At 42.9% G+C, this 15,227-nt stretch overlaps 1 protein-coding gene across 3 annotated transcripts in view; it reads right to left on the bottom strand.

The window, feature by feature from the left end:
- CARMIL3 (capping protein regulator and myosin 1 linker 3) overlaps positions 1–15,227 on the bottom strand; it is a 96,752-nt gene that overhangs the window by 74,618 nt on the left and 6,907 nt on the right. For all 3 annotated transcript variants that reach the window (XM_029579353.1, XM_029579354.1, XM_029579355.1), the window contains exons 2-5: positions 6,077–6,174; positions 2,566–2,616; positions 921–980; positions 237–358 (exon numbers count right to left, since the gene is read on the bottom strand). In XM_029579353.1, coding sequence (XP_029435213.1) covers positions 237–358; positions 921–980; positions 2,566–2,616; positions 6,077–6,174 — 331 coding nt within the window. The remainder of the gene's footprint in view (positions 1–236; positions 359–920; positions 981–2,565; positions 2,617–6,076; positions 6,175–15,227) is intronic.

Raw genomic sequence — 15,227 nt, 5'->3', positions numbered from 1 at the left:
AAGGGAACCCCTGCTGACTGCAGGGTTAGTGCCATGATGGGCATGCCCAGTAGGAGCCAGTCAAAGTTCTAGAAACTTTGACAAAAGTGTTCTGTGACTGGGCTCCATCCTGTGATGTCACCCATATGTGAGGACTACCATCCTGTTTGTCCTGTGAGAAACTGGATTATAAAAAAAAGAGAGCTAGGTTAGAAAATAACATGGAAAGTAAGCAGGAGATAAAGGAAGATGCTTACACCGAGGCTGGGCTGGGAAAGATTTTAGACAGGGCCAGGTTCACATGACTGATGACTTGATCAATGCTCTCTGGTGATGGCAGCTTCAGGGAATAATTCAGCTTCTCTGTCTCAACCAGGATCTATGAGTATCAAAACCCAAACAGAAAACCGTTAAAAGAAAAATTAACAAAAGTAGTTGGGGAGAGGAGACACTATTAGTTTATCAAATCTAGCACTAAAACAAAGATCACAGCAAGCAAGATTTTTAAATGAATACTTAGTGTGGATCATAGAATCACATAGCAAAAGCAAAAGAAGCAATCAAAAGAGGGTCTCACAGACAAAGTGGTATGTGTGAGAGAAAAAGAATATATTTTTATCTCACTCCAGGGGAGTACAAATAATGGAAATGTCTCCCTGGTACTAGCAGGCAGTGAGGTGGAGGAAGGGACAGTGACAATGCAGTGGGAGACCACAGGACAGAGTGCAGTGAATGGAAATGTCTCCCTATTCTGCCTTCACAGGTCAAAATGACTGAGTGAACTGAGCCTTTAATTATCTGTTTCTCACTTTAATGAGGAGTCTGATTTGGCCCTAATACCAGAGAGGGGATTGGGTTTTCAGAAGTAGAGCAGAACAGGCAGAGGAGCATCAGGGTGCAGAGGGGACAGACTCTGAACACAGCCCTCCACCTGCACTCACTTGGTTTTTGCTGAGGACACTTATGCTCCGGATTTCCAGGACATTAAAAGAGTTATCCACCTGCAAGAGAGAAAGAAAGTGGTGAATGCTGAGCTAGACTTCTCTGCCCAATGCCAAAGGACAAGTAGGATGGGGGTAGGAAAAGGCAGATAACATGAGAAAGGGCAGGACACAAGAGCAGGGGCTGCCATGCAAGGATAAAGAGAGGAACAGAAGGTGAGTGCACCACAGCAGGCATATGAATCTCTATTTCAACAATATTTATCTCATATAAAGGTGAACTTTAAAAGAGATGCGCGTGCAACCTCGCACATACACATGTAAGTACCGGTGCATAAATAACTTTGCTCGTGTAAAAAAGGGACGGATTTGAAGCAGGTCAGGGGCGTTCCAGGGCGGGCCAACATTTATGCGCATAAATACTGATTTCAAAACCTGTGAACACAGCGCACGTAGGGCTGTGACCTGCGCATATTTACTTCTGTTCTTTATTTATTTATTTTTTTTTTATTTATTTAGCGTTTTTTATATACCGAGGTATAGCAGAGTTGCCTTCACTCCGGTTTACATTATAACAAACCAGTTACATTTAAATTTGACAGATTACATTAATCAGACTGAGAAACAGACATAAAAATTAGTCTAACAAACAGCAGGATATATTACAAGTAAGGTATACTGAAAAAACAGGGTTCATAGATAATAGGATATATCTGTAGTTAGAGGGCGGGATAAATTGTCCTATCGGTAGACTGATAGTTATGAGATCAAAAGTCCGAGCTGTCAGTAAGAGATTTATCAGGTGTAAGTCAGAATAAAACTCTTTATTGCCAAAAACTGACTGGGTGAGGGGTCTGGATAAACTGGGGGGGAGTGCAGGCTGAAGAACCAGAGGGGTCTGGATGACCCAGAGATAGACTGGGCTAACTGGTGCACTAATTGGTAAAACTGGGAATTTCCTTTGCGCGCACATGTTATAAAATGTGCTCACTTGCCCGCATAATAGTAGACAAATGTCAAGGAAACTACGTGAATAACGTTTCCATGTGTGGCTGCTTAAAATTAGGAGCAAGCATACACGCGCTAGGCATATAATGCGCGCATTCTAGTGCATGTGTGCTGGCGCTCACATATATGCGTACATGGGTGCGCATGTGCGCTTGTTTTAAAGTTACCGTCGTAGAGGGTCATTTTCAAAGACCCCAAAAAGTAGCTGTGGATGTTGAACATTCCCAGGTTGTGCTGCTTTGCGTGGGGACCTACGCACAGGGATTTACACCTGCTTTGGAGCAGGGGTAACTTTCTGCATGTACATTTGCACGCATACTTTTAAAACTCAAAAGTGTGCACGTAAGTGCCTCCAAGTTCTGAAACATCTGTCACGAGTGCAGGGGAAAGCACATGCATAAGCGAGTTATTCCTGTACTGTTCCCCACACAACCCCCACCGCCACCTCCACCCAGGTAACTTTACAGGCATAAACTTAAAATTACCCCCTTAGAAAGCAATTTTCAGACAGTTTTTAAATGGGTAAGTATGCATTTATCTGAGAAAAAATGCATTCAAAAATTGCTTTAGTAAATGCAGCTCTTAATGTGATATACAGTGCAGAGACGACTGCGGAACGTGTAGTCAAGTTACTCACCTTAGCTGGAACCTTCAGCAAGAAAATGTAAACTCGCCATGTGGTAAGAACCTACAATATAACAAAAAACAGTCAGGGATTGGGCATTCTAACGGACATGACAAACAGATCAGATGATGCCACATGTCACTGCATTACAAATAGGAGAGGGCAGAGAGCATATCCCAGTGGTTAGAGTAGTGGGCTGGAGACCAAAGTTCAAAGGAGAAATTACTGCTTCCCTGATAATTTCCTTTTCTTTAATGAGGACAGGTTAATCCACACTAGTGGGTTATGCACCTCTACCAGCAGAAGACGATGAAGCAAAGCTGATGTCACGGTATATATACCCCTGCGCCGGCATCAGCCTGCCAGTATTCTCTGCAAAAAACAACTGTGGGCAACAAAAGAATACATGATCATAACCATTAAGACAAACATTCAAACAATCAGTTAACAGAAAAAACTGAGGTCAGACGAGGCGTGTAATATTACTAATCTAGGGTCTGGATCTGACACCAGTAATCCCTGTAAATGCAGCCACTCAGGAGGACAATAGCACCATCATCCGGCAACCAAGGGTAGGAAGGTGGATTAACCTGTCCTCATTAAAGAAAAGGAAATTATCAGGTAAGCAGTAATTTCTCCTCTCTTAGCATTCAGGCAGGTTAATCCACACCAGTGGGATGTACCAAAGCCACTCCTGAACAGGGAGGGAGGCTGCCTATTGTTCAATCAACACCGCATAGGCGAAGGTTGCATCCTCCCGGGCTTGTAGATCCAGGCGATAATGCCTGGAAGTTGTGTAAGAAAATACATGTTGCAGCTCGGCAAATATTGATGGAAGACAACCATCTAATCTCCGCCAATGTCACTGCCAGAGTCCTAGTGGAATGAGCACTAATCTGACTAGGAAATGGCTGCTCAGCATCCACATATGCGGTCGAGAAAACCTTCTTAATCTACTGGGCTATCATAGCCCATGACGCTGGCTCACCCTGTTTACTTTCATTGTGGAGTAAAACAGCCGGTCCATCTTCCTGAGAGATTTAGAAACCTCCAATACCTCAAGATATGCCTCTTGACACCCAAGATCTGAAACAGGTGATATTCATCCACTTCTCTCTCCCTGCCCAGAGTTGGCAGGGATTGATTGTTTCCAGTGAAAATTCGAGCCCACCTTTGGCCAAAAGAACGCATCTGGACCGCTCACGGAGACAATTGTAGAGACTGTTCCTAGCAAGACAGCCCGCAGTTCAGAAACTCCATGCGCAGAACATCGTCCTCTAGTAAGTAACCTCAGGAAGAGGCTAGGCAGTGGTCAAAAAGTGGGACCCACCAGAATTACAGAACAAGACTCAACAAGGGCACCAGCAACTGCAAGGGGGCATGAAAATGCTTCATCCCTTTCAAGGCCGTGCCACAACTGGATGGCCAACAAGGGTTCACTATTCACGTGACTTTAGAAGCAAACCAGAGCCACCACCTGTACCTTCAGGGAATTAAGGGCCAAGTCCTTACACAACCCATCCTGCAAAAATCCAAACTGAGTGGGATTTTAACTGAACGAGGATGAACTCCTCATTCCTCACACCAAGCCTAAAACATTCACCAAACATGAACATAGGCTAAGGAAGTGAATAACTTTTGTTCTCGAAGCAATGTGGAAAACACAGCAGTGGACTACCCATGCTTCAGCAATCGAGCCTTCTCAAGGGCCACATTATAAGACAAAAATCAAGTTGGATCTTCGAGAAGAATGGGCCACTGCCATAGCAGATCCCTGTGGACTGGTAATCGGAGAGGATATTCCACCAGAGGCCTTTGCCTCTGGTGGAATATCCTGGGCCAATCTGGTGCCACCAGAAGTAACAACCCCATGTGTGTCTTGAATTTATGAATCATTGTGCCCAACATAGGCCATGGGAAAAAGGTATATAGAAGTTTGACTTCCGGCCACTCCTGCACGAGGGCATCAATGTCCAAAAACTTCAGATATCTCCTGGGACTGAAGAAACGAGGAACCTTCGCATTGTGTGATGTTGCCAGCAAGCCTAGAAATAGGAGGACCCAGTGGCCTACTATGAGCTAGAACGCTTCATTGTACCATTCCCTTTCTCCTGGATCCAGACTCTGACTGCTGAGAAAGTCAGCTCTTAAATTGTCTTTTCCTGCAATGTGTGAGGCTGAGATCTCCTGAAGATGTACTTCCGCCCTTTCCATGGGTTGAGCTATTTCCTGTGACACTTGCTGGCTCTTGGTTCCTCCTTGGTGATTGATGTAAGCCACTGCCATCGCATTGTCTGACATTATTCAGACCATTCGACCTTGCAAGCGATCGACAAATCTCAAGCATGTCAACCAAACAGCACGGGCTTCCAGCTGATTCTCTGTCTCGATCTGCTGGAAGGGAGGCAAAAACCAGAAGTCTGGACTGATCTGGGTACATACAGGGAACACAGAATCAGGCTGTTCTATAAATACCGGGGGGCTGATACAAGTAAAGACTTCTCTTGACTTCTGACTTTTGCAGATAAAGATTCACAGCCTTTCATATTTATTCTGTCTGTCTCTTCCTTTCTGTTTCTTTCCTTATCATCCTTCTCTTACCTTCCTACCAACCCAGAATACTCTTTACTTCCTCTCTCTCCAGAGAATAAAGATTGATGCATTAGATTCTCTTTTCCAGATGGGAACTGTGTGTCATTTTTCTTCATCTCTTTTTGCATCAGAAAAAAAAAAAAACCACCCCACCCACCCACCACCAAAAACACAGTGAAGGCAAGCAAACACTGAAGGGATAAAAAGTGCAGGCAGCAGATCCAGAGCCATGCCCTACTCCCTCCCTCTCCAGCAATGTTCTCAGACACATTAGCAATTCCCGGCAGCACTCTTCCCTTTGTGCCCTGCCCTCCTGGCTCTCTCTTCTTCTCAAATGGGCCGAGCGCACTGTTAACCCGTGGCTGGACGTGTGTGTTGGACACGAGTCCGCAACCCCTTATATACTGCTTTTCTGTTGTTCCTATAACAGCTTTAAAAAGGAGTTAGGTTAAAAAAATTTTTTAAGTATGCCGGCAGTCAGGTTAGGAAAAGAGACGCTCAATTAACGAGTGTCCATTTTACTAACCTGCTGACAGCCATCTCTGTTGGGCGCCTGCTGCCCAGGAGGCAGTCTTGGCGCACAATTTCCCCATGCACCTTCCTTTTTACCGGGACAGCCCATCTGCATTTTGCATCGGGTGCCCCGGAGAGGTCTATCTGTGCGCATTAGAAGAGCGGGCACGCATTCATGAGTTCCCTTTTTCCATGCGCCGATATTGCATCGGCCTGAGAGTAAACCAGCAGCTTCTCATCGAGTTAAATCCAGCAACTCCACTCCCAAAGACCTCGGGGGTGGGGGGGGGGGGTGCATGCTCACAGAAATTTACACACCTAAATCCCCAGTGCGAGTGTTTGCATACAAAAGCATATTTAAATATTTTTTTTTTCTTAAAACAGGACTTATTTTTAGGAGCGGGAGCCAGTCACTCACCAGCACTCGGTCCTCATACTTTTTAGACTTGGTCTCCAGTTTTATGCGGTGCTGAGGATGTGTGCCTGGCTTGCTGCTCAGGAACTTCTTCACGCTGTCTGCAGGAGAGAGGAAAGTCATCAGAATCCTCTCAGGACTGTGAGCGTGCGGGGCAAAGGAGGAAAGAAATGTAGAAATGCAAGATACAAGGAATCAAACTTTTTCCATCACTGCCCTTAGTCTGTGGATTCAATTACCAAGTGAAGTATGAGGAAAGAGATTATTTGCACTTTAGGGAAAAATTTTGCACAAGCTTTTCTCGATAATATTTTATACGTCTGGATCTTATAAAGCGAAGAAATAATGAATAATGTATTTTGTTCTAGGTTATGTATTTTTATGCTCAATAATTTTTATTTATTTGCTCCCCCCTCCCCCTCTCGCTCCAATAATTTTATTTATGTGCTCCCCCCTCCCCCCGACCCCTCTCGCTCCAATAATGTTATTTATATGCCCAATAATGTTATGTATATGCTCCCCCCCCTACTCTCTCCTCTCGATCAAATGATGTCATGTTATATGCCCAAATAACCCCCGGCACCCTCTCCCTCCCCCCTTAATGTTATGTATATGCCTAATTAATCCCCCCACCTTTCCCCCTTTTCCCTCTCCCATCTCCTCTTGCTGCTACAATGCTATGTATAGGCTCAAATATCCCACTGTACAGCGCCTAAATCAAGTTCTCTGTAATCTGTTACATTACCCTTCCCAAGTTATCACACCCTGTTCTTTGTACAATGTTTCTAGTTCAATGTTTCAAGTTCTTTGTAAACCGATATGATGTACCCACAAATACGGTATAAAAAAGCTTTAAATAATAATAATAATATTTGTATTATTATATATGTTTTTTGTAATCCGTGCTGAACATTAAATGGAAATTGCAGAATTTAAGAATAAATAAAATAGAGACAAATAATACAATGTGTTCTCACATAGGGAGGATAACTTTAAAACAGTCGTGTGCGTCAGTATATGCGCGAATATGGATGCGCGGAACTCTACGCCTGTATTTTATAGCCTATATGTATATGATATGCACAGGTTATAAAATAAGCACAAATGTACCCAGCTACTTGTGCGCATATGTTAAAAAAAAAAAGTGCAAATACATATTGCATTTATCCAGATAAGTCCCAACTTATCCGGCTAAGTAGTGGCTTTGCTAACTGCCTGATTCACTAAGGCTCTTCTCCCATTCTGTGTCTATGGGAAAATACCTTGATAAATCAGTTCCTAAATCAGATAGCTGGATAAGTCTGAAAAGTGCTACTTATCTGCTACATCAGATAGCTGGATAAATCTTAAATAGTACTACTTATCCAGATAAGTAGCATTGTATGAAACTTACCCTGTCTGACTTAGCCAGAGAAGTAGCACTTTTAAGACTTATCCAGATAATTAGTGGCAAAGCTGCTACTTAACCAGATAACTGGAGCGTGCATCCACGTCACTACTATACTCCCGTATTTGTACTTCTAACTTTAAAAACATACGCATAGAGATTTTACCCACATGCTTTACATAAATTCCCCGCCCCAGGAGATTCTCTAACATGCACATGGCATTGCAGTTACCAGTGCAATTAATTTACCAGTTCATCCTTTCCATCTGCAGGTCATCGAGACTCTGCTGGCTATTCAGCCTCAACTATCCCCATTTCAACCAGACCCCCCCACCTAGTCAATATTTCACTTTTAAGATGCTTACTATCAATTACTCCGGATAAAGGTGTAAATATATGCGAGTAAGCTGCCAAATCTGCAAGCATAAATCTCTTATAAAATAGCAACTTAGTTGTGTAAATGTTGCCCTGTCCAGGTATACTCCTGGACTGCCCTGTTACACACGTAGATTGACATGCATCTCTATTTATGTGTGTATGTTGTACGTTTCTAAAACATATACGCAAGTCTATGCAATTTACATGTGCATATGCTGATTTCCAAGCATTCAACTTTTGAAATTTCAGCTTTGAGGATCCTTTGCGCTTATCTCATCTCTTTATATAATACGTTTAGCTCTCTGGATGGTGTCTGTCTGCTGGCAATTGGTGGGGTGACTGTATATGTGCATGTCAGCACTCTGCTGTGGAGTGCAGGCGCGCATCTGGGGACGACATCCAAATTTACACACATAGCTCAGGGGCGGGCGGGGCGCATGTTTACTTCTGTGCGCAGGCACTACCTGCAACTAATCTGTGGTTACCACAGAACTTAGGTTTACACTGTTGGTGTGCACTCTTTGGAAAGCCATTGGGGGAGGGAGGCAAAGGGACCCCAGGGCTACAGGACTGAAGGGAGGAAGAGTAGCTCCCAGTGCCACAAGATTGGAAGCAGGCACAGCAATTTCTGGGGCTATAGGACCAGAGAGAAGTGGAGCCACTCTTGGACATGAGCAGGCAGAAGGAGCAAAAAAGAAAGGAGTGCTTAGGTTGGTTTGGGGAGAGGGATGAGAATCCTTGGGTTAAGTGGGAGGAGGGAGATGAAACTGCTGGGGTCAAGCAGGGCTGGGGGAGGAGTATTGACATCATTGCCCCACAAAAGTTTTGCGGGTGTCTGCTAGTACTTTCTTGAGCTCTGCTACTGTTTTTCTCCATCAGCTTCACTTAGGAGTCTGTTCCATACATCTGCCACACTTTGGGCCTGATGCAATAAGCCACGTGTAAAAACGTGTGTCCAAACTGGGTGCCCGGTTTTTTTCATGTGTGCACATCCACGTCTCCTGGACGCCTGTTGCAGTATTGTAATGAGGTGCCATGCTAAAAAGGATGTGCTAGGGATCAATTGTGAGTCCTTAGCGTGTCCTTGGCATCGGGCGCCCAGGAGACGTGGCTGTGGGCACAGCCATGGGTTAGGAGAACAGACGGTAAATTGAGTGTCTGTTTTCCTAAGCTGGTCGCGGTCAAGACTTGTTTTTTCATGTTTCTGCGGTTCCTCCTACTTAGAATCGCGATGATACTAAAAGTAGGAGGAACCACAAAAAGCAGGATTTTTTTGTTTTTCAGCGAGCCCTTGACGCTCAACAAGACTTAACGCCAGCTCTGGTGCTGGTATTAATTTTGCCATGTTAAAAAGCGTGCATTGGGTGCACGGCAATTTTTTTTACATTGGGAGTAATAGCTAATAGCCTCATCTACACGGCATTTACATGTGATGAGCGCTATTAGCTATGCGGTAGTTTGGACGCTAATCACCTTTTTGCTTCAGGTGTTAGGCTGGCGTGTTCAAAACTCACCTCCAATCACTGGTTAAGCTGTGCGCTAGCTTGAGCGCACAATATTTTCTGATGTTATGCCCAAATCTACTCCTTTTAGTTCTCTTCTTCTAGAATTCCTTTCTACTGGAAAATGCTTCTTGTGCATTATTTATATCTTTCAGATATTTGAATGTCTCTATCATATCCACCTGGTCTGTCCTCTCCTCTAGGTTATACATATTTAACAAACACAGTAACATAGGTAATGATGGTGGATACAGAACAAAATGGTCCATTCAGTCTGCCCAGCAGGTGCAGTTTCCCCCCCCCCCCCCCCCCATGTCTTCTGTTAAGGGTAGCAACTGCTGCTCCCATGCAGTAAGGTAAACTTTAGGTTTAACAGATGTTATCCCATGTCTTCATTTCTATCCTCTAGCCATTAAGGATCCTCTCCGTTTATCCCACGCCCTTTTGAATTCCATTACTGTTTTTGTCTTCCCCACTTCTTCCGGAAGGGCATTCAGAGCAGATTCTGTTTCATTTTGGTAGCCTATATAAACTTTATAAATCAAGCAGGAACACTATCAATTCAAAGTTTTACTATAAAGCTATTATTTTTACAGATTCTTCTCTCTTGCATACTCCAGAGCAGCCACATTAGTGAGATAGTCCCAATATAGGGCTACATGCATCGAAGCCAACTGGCCACATGGAGTAATTACAAAATAATTCAACAGTAAAATCTGAATTTCATAGGCGAGACCAGTATCATAGCTTTTCATGTGGTACTTCTGAAACACTGGATAGGACACAGAGAGCTACGTTTCCAAAGGTATATATATGACAAGATGTGGAACGGGAATAGAGACATAGATACCCTTCCAAAGGTACATGAAAAATTAAAGGTTGACTGGGTGGGTCAACTATACTATTCGTCTTATAATTCTAAAAGTAGGGGTGACTATATCCTTATACATAAAGATTTGCCTTTGATCATTCGTCGCTCTCTTGCTGATGTAGATGGAAGATTTGTTATGATAGAGGGGTTATTACACTCTGTCTCCCTCAACCTTGTTAATGGTGGGCCAATTGGGGTTTTTCCATGCTCTCACGGATCAAATACCTCAGTTTGGTTTTCAACATCTGTACTTGGGGGAGGCTGGAAGTCCAGACCCGCTGCTTGATAGAACTGCCTCCCCCCGGCAGCAAATCCCTTTCAATTTAGGGTTTCAGAATTTAACCCACACATTCAATCTCACAGACACCTGGCAGCATTTCCACCCTGGAGAAAAAGATTTCACTTTCTATTCACTGACCCACAATTCCTATAGTTGGATTGATTATTTCCTTTGCTCCCCTAATATGCTTAATAAGGTGACTGACAGCAGTATACTAGCTTGTACGCTTTCGGACCATTGCCCTGTGGAGCTCTGCTTCGCTTTCAAGGCTATTCAGTCTAGGCCTTATACATGGAGACTTAATACGTCTCTTTTGGGTGATAAAACGATTTCTGGATCTGGTGAAGGAAGCAGTTGCTGAATTTGATCTACATAACCCGGAGGGAAATTATGCCCCTATCCTGCACTGGGAAACCTTTAAGGCTTTTTTCAGGGGTAAAATTAGTTTTGCCTGTCACCTTCAGAGGGAAAGAAAGCGGAAGGAAGAGCTCCTGATGGTGCAGATTAAGGACTCGGAGGCTAATTATAAATGAACTGGCTCCATCAAGATCCTTAATACTTTGGAAAAATGCAGAAGGGAATTGCAGTCAGAGGTTTACAAGATTGGGAAATCTTTAAAATACACTAAGCTTAGGTTTTATGAACATGGCAACAAACCAGGAGCCTTCCTAGCTGGGGTGATTAAGAGAGCGTGTAGATCGCATGTTGCCCAAATACGGCAGAGTGCAGGGAGCATTGTCTCTGGTTCCAGGGACATTGAAAATTTTTTTCTGAAATACTTTTCTGACTTGTACAGGGAACCAGAGGGTAACTGTCTCTCTGAGATTCAGTTCTTAATCGGGTTAGGTCTACCTTCCTCGCCTGAACCCCAGGATGAGATGCTGGCTGAGCCTATATCCTTGCTTGAGATTCAGGCAGCTGTGAAAGCCCTACCGGGTGGGATATGACCAAGCCCTGATGGATTTTCAATTGACTTCTTCAAGAAGTTCCTGGCTTAAGTTTCATCTTTTCTAGTCCCGGTTTTTAATTCGGCCGGGGACAGTGACCACTCCCTGAGGTCTATGGCTGATGCGAATATTATGCTCCTCCAAAAGGAGGGCAAGGATGCCTAAAAGTGTGGCTCTTATCGACCAATCTCCTTGCTTAACTCTGATATTAAGATTTTTGCGAAAGTGTTGCAATTGTGCCTTGAGACTTTACTTCCGCATTTGGTGCATCCTGATCAAACCGGTTTTGTGAAAGGAGGCACTCCACGTCTAACACTAGGAGGTTGTTCACTCTCCTTCATCTGGCTAAATCAAGGGGCATGGCCAGGGCTATAATTTTGCTCGATGCGGAAAAGGCGTTTGACCATGTTTCTTGGTCCATCTTATTTGCAGTTTTGGAGGTGGCCAGTATCCCAGCTCATTTTATTGCTTGGGTATGGACAATGTACGAAAGACCAAGAGCGTGATTGAACATAAACGGTAGGCTCTCCACCTTTTTTGATATAACAAGGGGTACGCGGCAGGGCTACCCTCTGTCTCCCCTGCTTTTCGACTTGGTCATTGAGCCCCTGGCAGCTACTATTAGACAACATCCTGATATTTCTGGGTTTACTTTGGGGGGAAGAACTCATAAAATCTCCCTCTATACACATGATGTCCTAATATATATGTCCTCTCTTAAAGACCTCTAGGCAGGCCCTTCTTACCCTATTGGGACAGTACGGTTCCCTGGCTGGGTACAAGATTAATTCTGACAAATCTGAGCTGTTTTTGATGGATTTGAAATTATTGATTCCGAAATTGCTAAAAGAGTTCAAGGTGGTTCAACCTAGGTTTCAGTATTTGGGTATTTTTATGCCACAAAACTTTAAGGATCTTTTTGGAATGAATTTTGCCCCAGTGATATCTCACACTAAGCAAAAATTGCTAGATTGGGATCACTTGTCTATTTCTTGGACTGGTAGAGTTAGTCTGTTTAAAATGAGTATGCTTTCACAACTTTTATACTTATTCCAACATGTATTTATTTATTTAAAAACTTTTATATACCGACATTCATAGGCATATCTTGTGGCGGCTTTGGCTGCCTAAATTGCAGGCTGGCCTTGCTCTGTCTAATCTTAGGATCTATTATTGGGCTGCCAGGCTTATCTTTTTGAAGGCCTGGACAAGGTGTGGAGATGATGCCTGGCTCCAGCTGGAGAGTGTGCAAGCTGAGGCTGTTAATACTGGGGTCTTCCCTTCATTTCTTGCAACCCACCTAATAGTAGGAGGATTTGTAGAGTTGGCCAATTAATGCCACATTCATTGCAAATCTGGCGACAAGAACTTAAATTTTTGGATTGGTCAGAGGTGGATGTTTCGCTTATTGCACCTATATATGAAAACTCAAATATTTCTCTCCCATATTCAAAGAATGGAGGGATAGTGGTCTACTCTTGTATACATAACACAATTATGGGATGATATATAGTTCCTTTCTTTTCAATTGCTATATGAAGAGTATGATCTTCCCCCATGTTCCCATGCTTATTATCTTCAATTGAGAGAGGCATTGCGGGATAAGTTGCGCCTGACCCAACCGTTAATGTCCATTAGATGGTGGTCTGAGTCTTTTTTGAGTGACCCTGATGCCTATGAGAAGAGTATATCCCTTATATATATGGGCATCCTGCTCAGTAAATATGGTACACACATGCTACAGTCTGTAATTGATGCTTGGAATACAGACTTAGATCTTTCGCTGGAATGTAAGGCCTGAAAACGCATTTGGAACTTTGCCCACCACATCTCCATATGTGCTAAGTGGAAGGAGTTAATGATTAAATTACTGAACAGAACTTATTGTACTCCTATTTTTTACTCTCGGTGTTTCCCGGAGGCTGGAGAGCAATGTTGGTGAGGGATTTGTCCCATCATTGGTAAGTTCTGGACACAAGTCACTCAAGAGATAGCTGATATATTGGGCATACCTGTACATGAGACTCCAGAGTTAGGTCTTCTGGAATGTTGGAACAGGTTCTTGGTTCCAGTTAAGCATAGGGTGCTAGTGGGGCAGCTGCTTCTTGCAGCGCGATTCACCATCGCTACCTTTTGGAAGACCTGTCCTACTATTGTTCATTGGAAAAAACAAGTCAAAGATATTGCTGATATTGAACAAATACGTTTTGACTTAAAGACGCTAAATATGTATCTATATGGGACCCGTATCAGGAGTATTTGAGAGCTAATTAGAACTTTATGAATGTCCACAATGGTTATCTGGCAATCTGGTCCCTGTAGATTTCTTTACAATGTGGTTTCTATATCATGAAGACATTTTTTCTTCTATGTAATGCTGTATTGCAGTTATTTATATAATACTTTCTTTTCCCTGTTATGTGCCATGTAAAAGTTCGAAATAAAGAGTTTTTAAAAAAAAAATACCCATAAAAGTGGGCAGGGACAGATGCACAATGTTGACATCTTTAAAACTGAATGGGGTTGGAGGAGCCACTGCACAGCAAATGTACCAAGTTCAATGGCAGTGAGTCTGATGTCCGAATATAGCATGCCTTACACATGGGATCCTAAGGTAAGATATTTATGCAATCTGACTCAGTAACCCACTTAAATATATTTTATCTGCTATTTTGACAATGTTTTAGATGTCTGATGTCAATTAAGAATGTGCTCTCTGTGAAGAATTTTAGGTGCATAAGCTCACATTAAGTCAAACTGAGCACTTTTGTTAAGTTAAGCTCATGTGTGAAGTAAAAAGAATACTGGCACATCATATTGCTCCTGACCTAGCTAATTCTACTGGGGACAAAATAACAGCATTTTCTATGAGAGATGTAGGAAAGCAACTCACTTTTTTTTTTTATTGCTATCACCTCAGGCAATAGTTTCAATCTCCAAAAGACTCAAAGAAGTCTAACTGTATAGCAAACTGCCCCTGAATGAGTACACATCCAGTTATGCTAAAATCCAACTTCCTCCAAGGGAAGTCCTGTAATTAGATTTCATTTTAACTACATAATTAAACATAAAATTTATTAAGCTTGGGAAGAGAGGCACAAAGGGAAGGAGAGGAGGAGGGGGATAATGTGCCCTCTTTCACCTTTCTAAAAAAAAAAAAAAAAAAAGCATATGCATATCATATTAGGATACTGGGCTTGATGGACCCTTGGTCTGACCCAGTATGGCATATCTTATGTTCTTATATATACCAAGGAGAAGGTGAGAGTAATGAGCACACTAAACAAGAGCTAGGTCTTGTGAGTTCTAATCCCTGCTCTGGCACTGTGACCTATGAAAAGTAATTTTATCCCCTTCTGCCTCAGCTTATCAAACTGTAACAAAGTAATTACAACTATGAGTAGTAACATAGTAGAAGAATAATATGGGAGACTGAAGGTCTATGTTCAACCTTTTTCTAGAGCAGTGTTTCTCAAGTCAGTCCTGGAGCATTGCCTAGCCAGTCTGGTTTTCAGGATATCCACAATGAATATGCATAAGATAGATTTGCATGCACTGCCTCCATTGCATGCAAATCTATCTCATGCATATTCACTGAAGGTATTCTGGATTGGGGAAAGCAAAAAGAAACATTGCTTATCACGGACAGTTTTGTTTCCAGGTCAAAGAATTACCAAAAATGTCATCTCCTATAATCAACTCCAACCTGTTAAGTAACACATATTTCAGAGGAGTCTGTGTGTCTGTTTCCTAAGCACTGAGATTGCAATCCTTTCTGCTTGTGCAATG

The sequence above is a fragment of the Rhinatrema bivittatum genome, chromosome 16 (assembly GCF_901001135.1).
Source record: "Rhinatrema bivittatum chromosome 16, aRhiBiv1.1, whole genome shotgun sequence".
Taxonomy (NCBI): Eukaryota; Metazoa; Chordata; class Amphibia; order Gymnophiona; family Rhinatrematidae; genus Rhinatrema; species Rhinatrema bivittatum.
The sequence above is the reverse complement of the archived record's forward strand: the minus strand, read 5'-3'. Positions and strand labels throughout refer to the sequence as shown.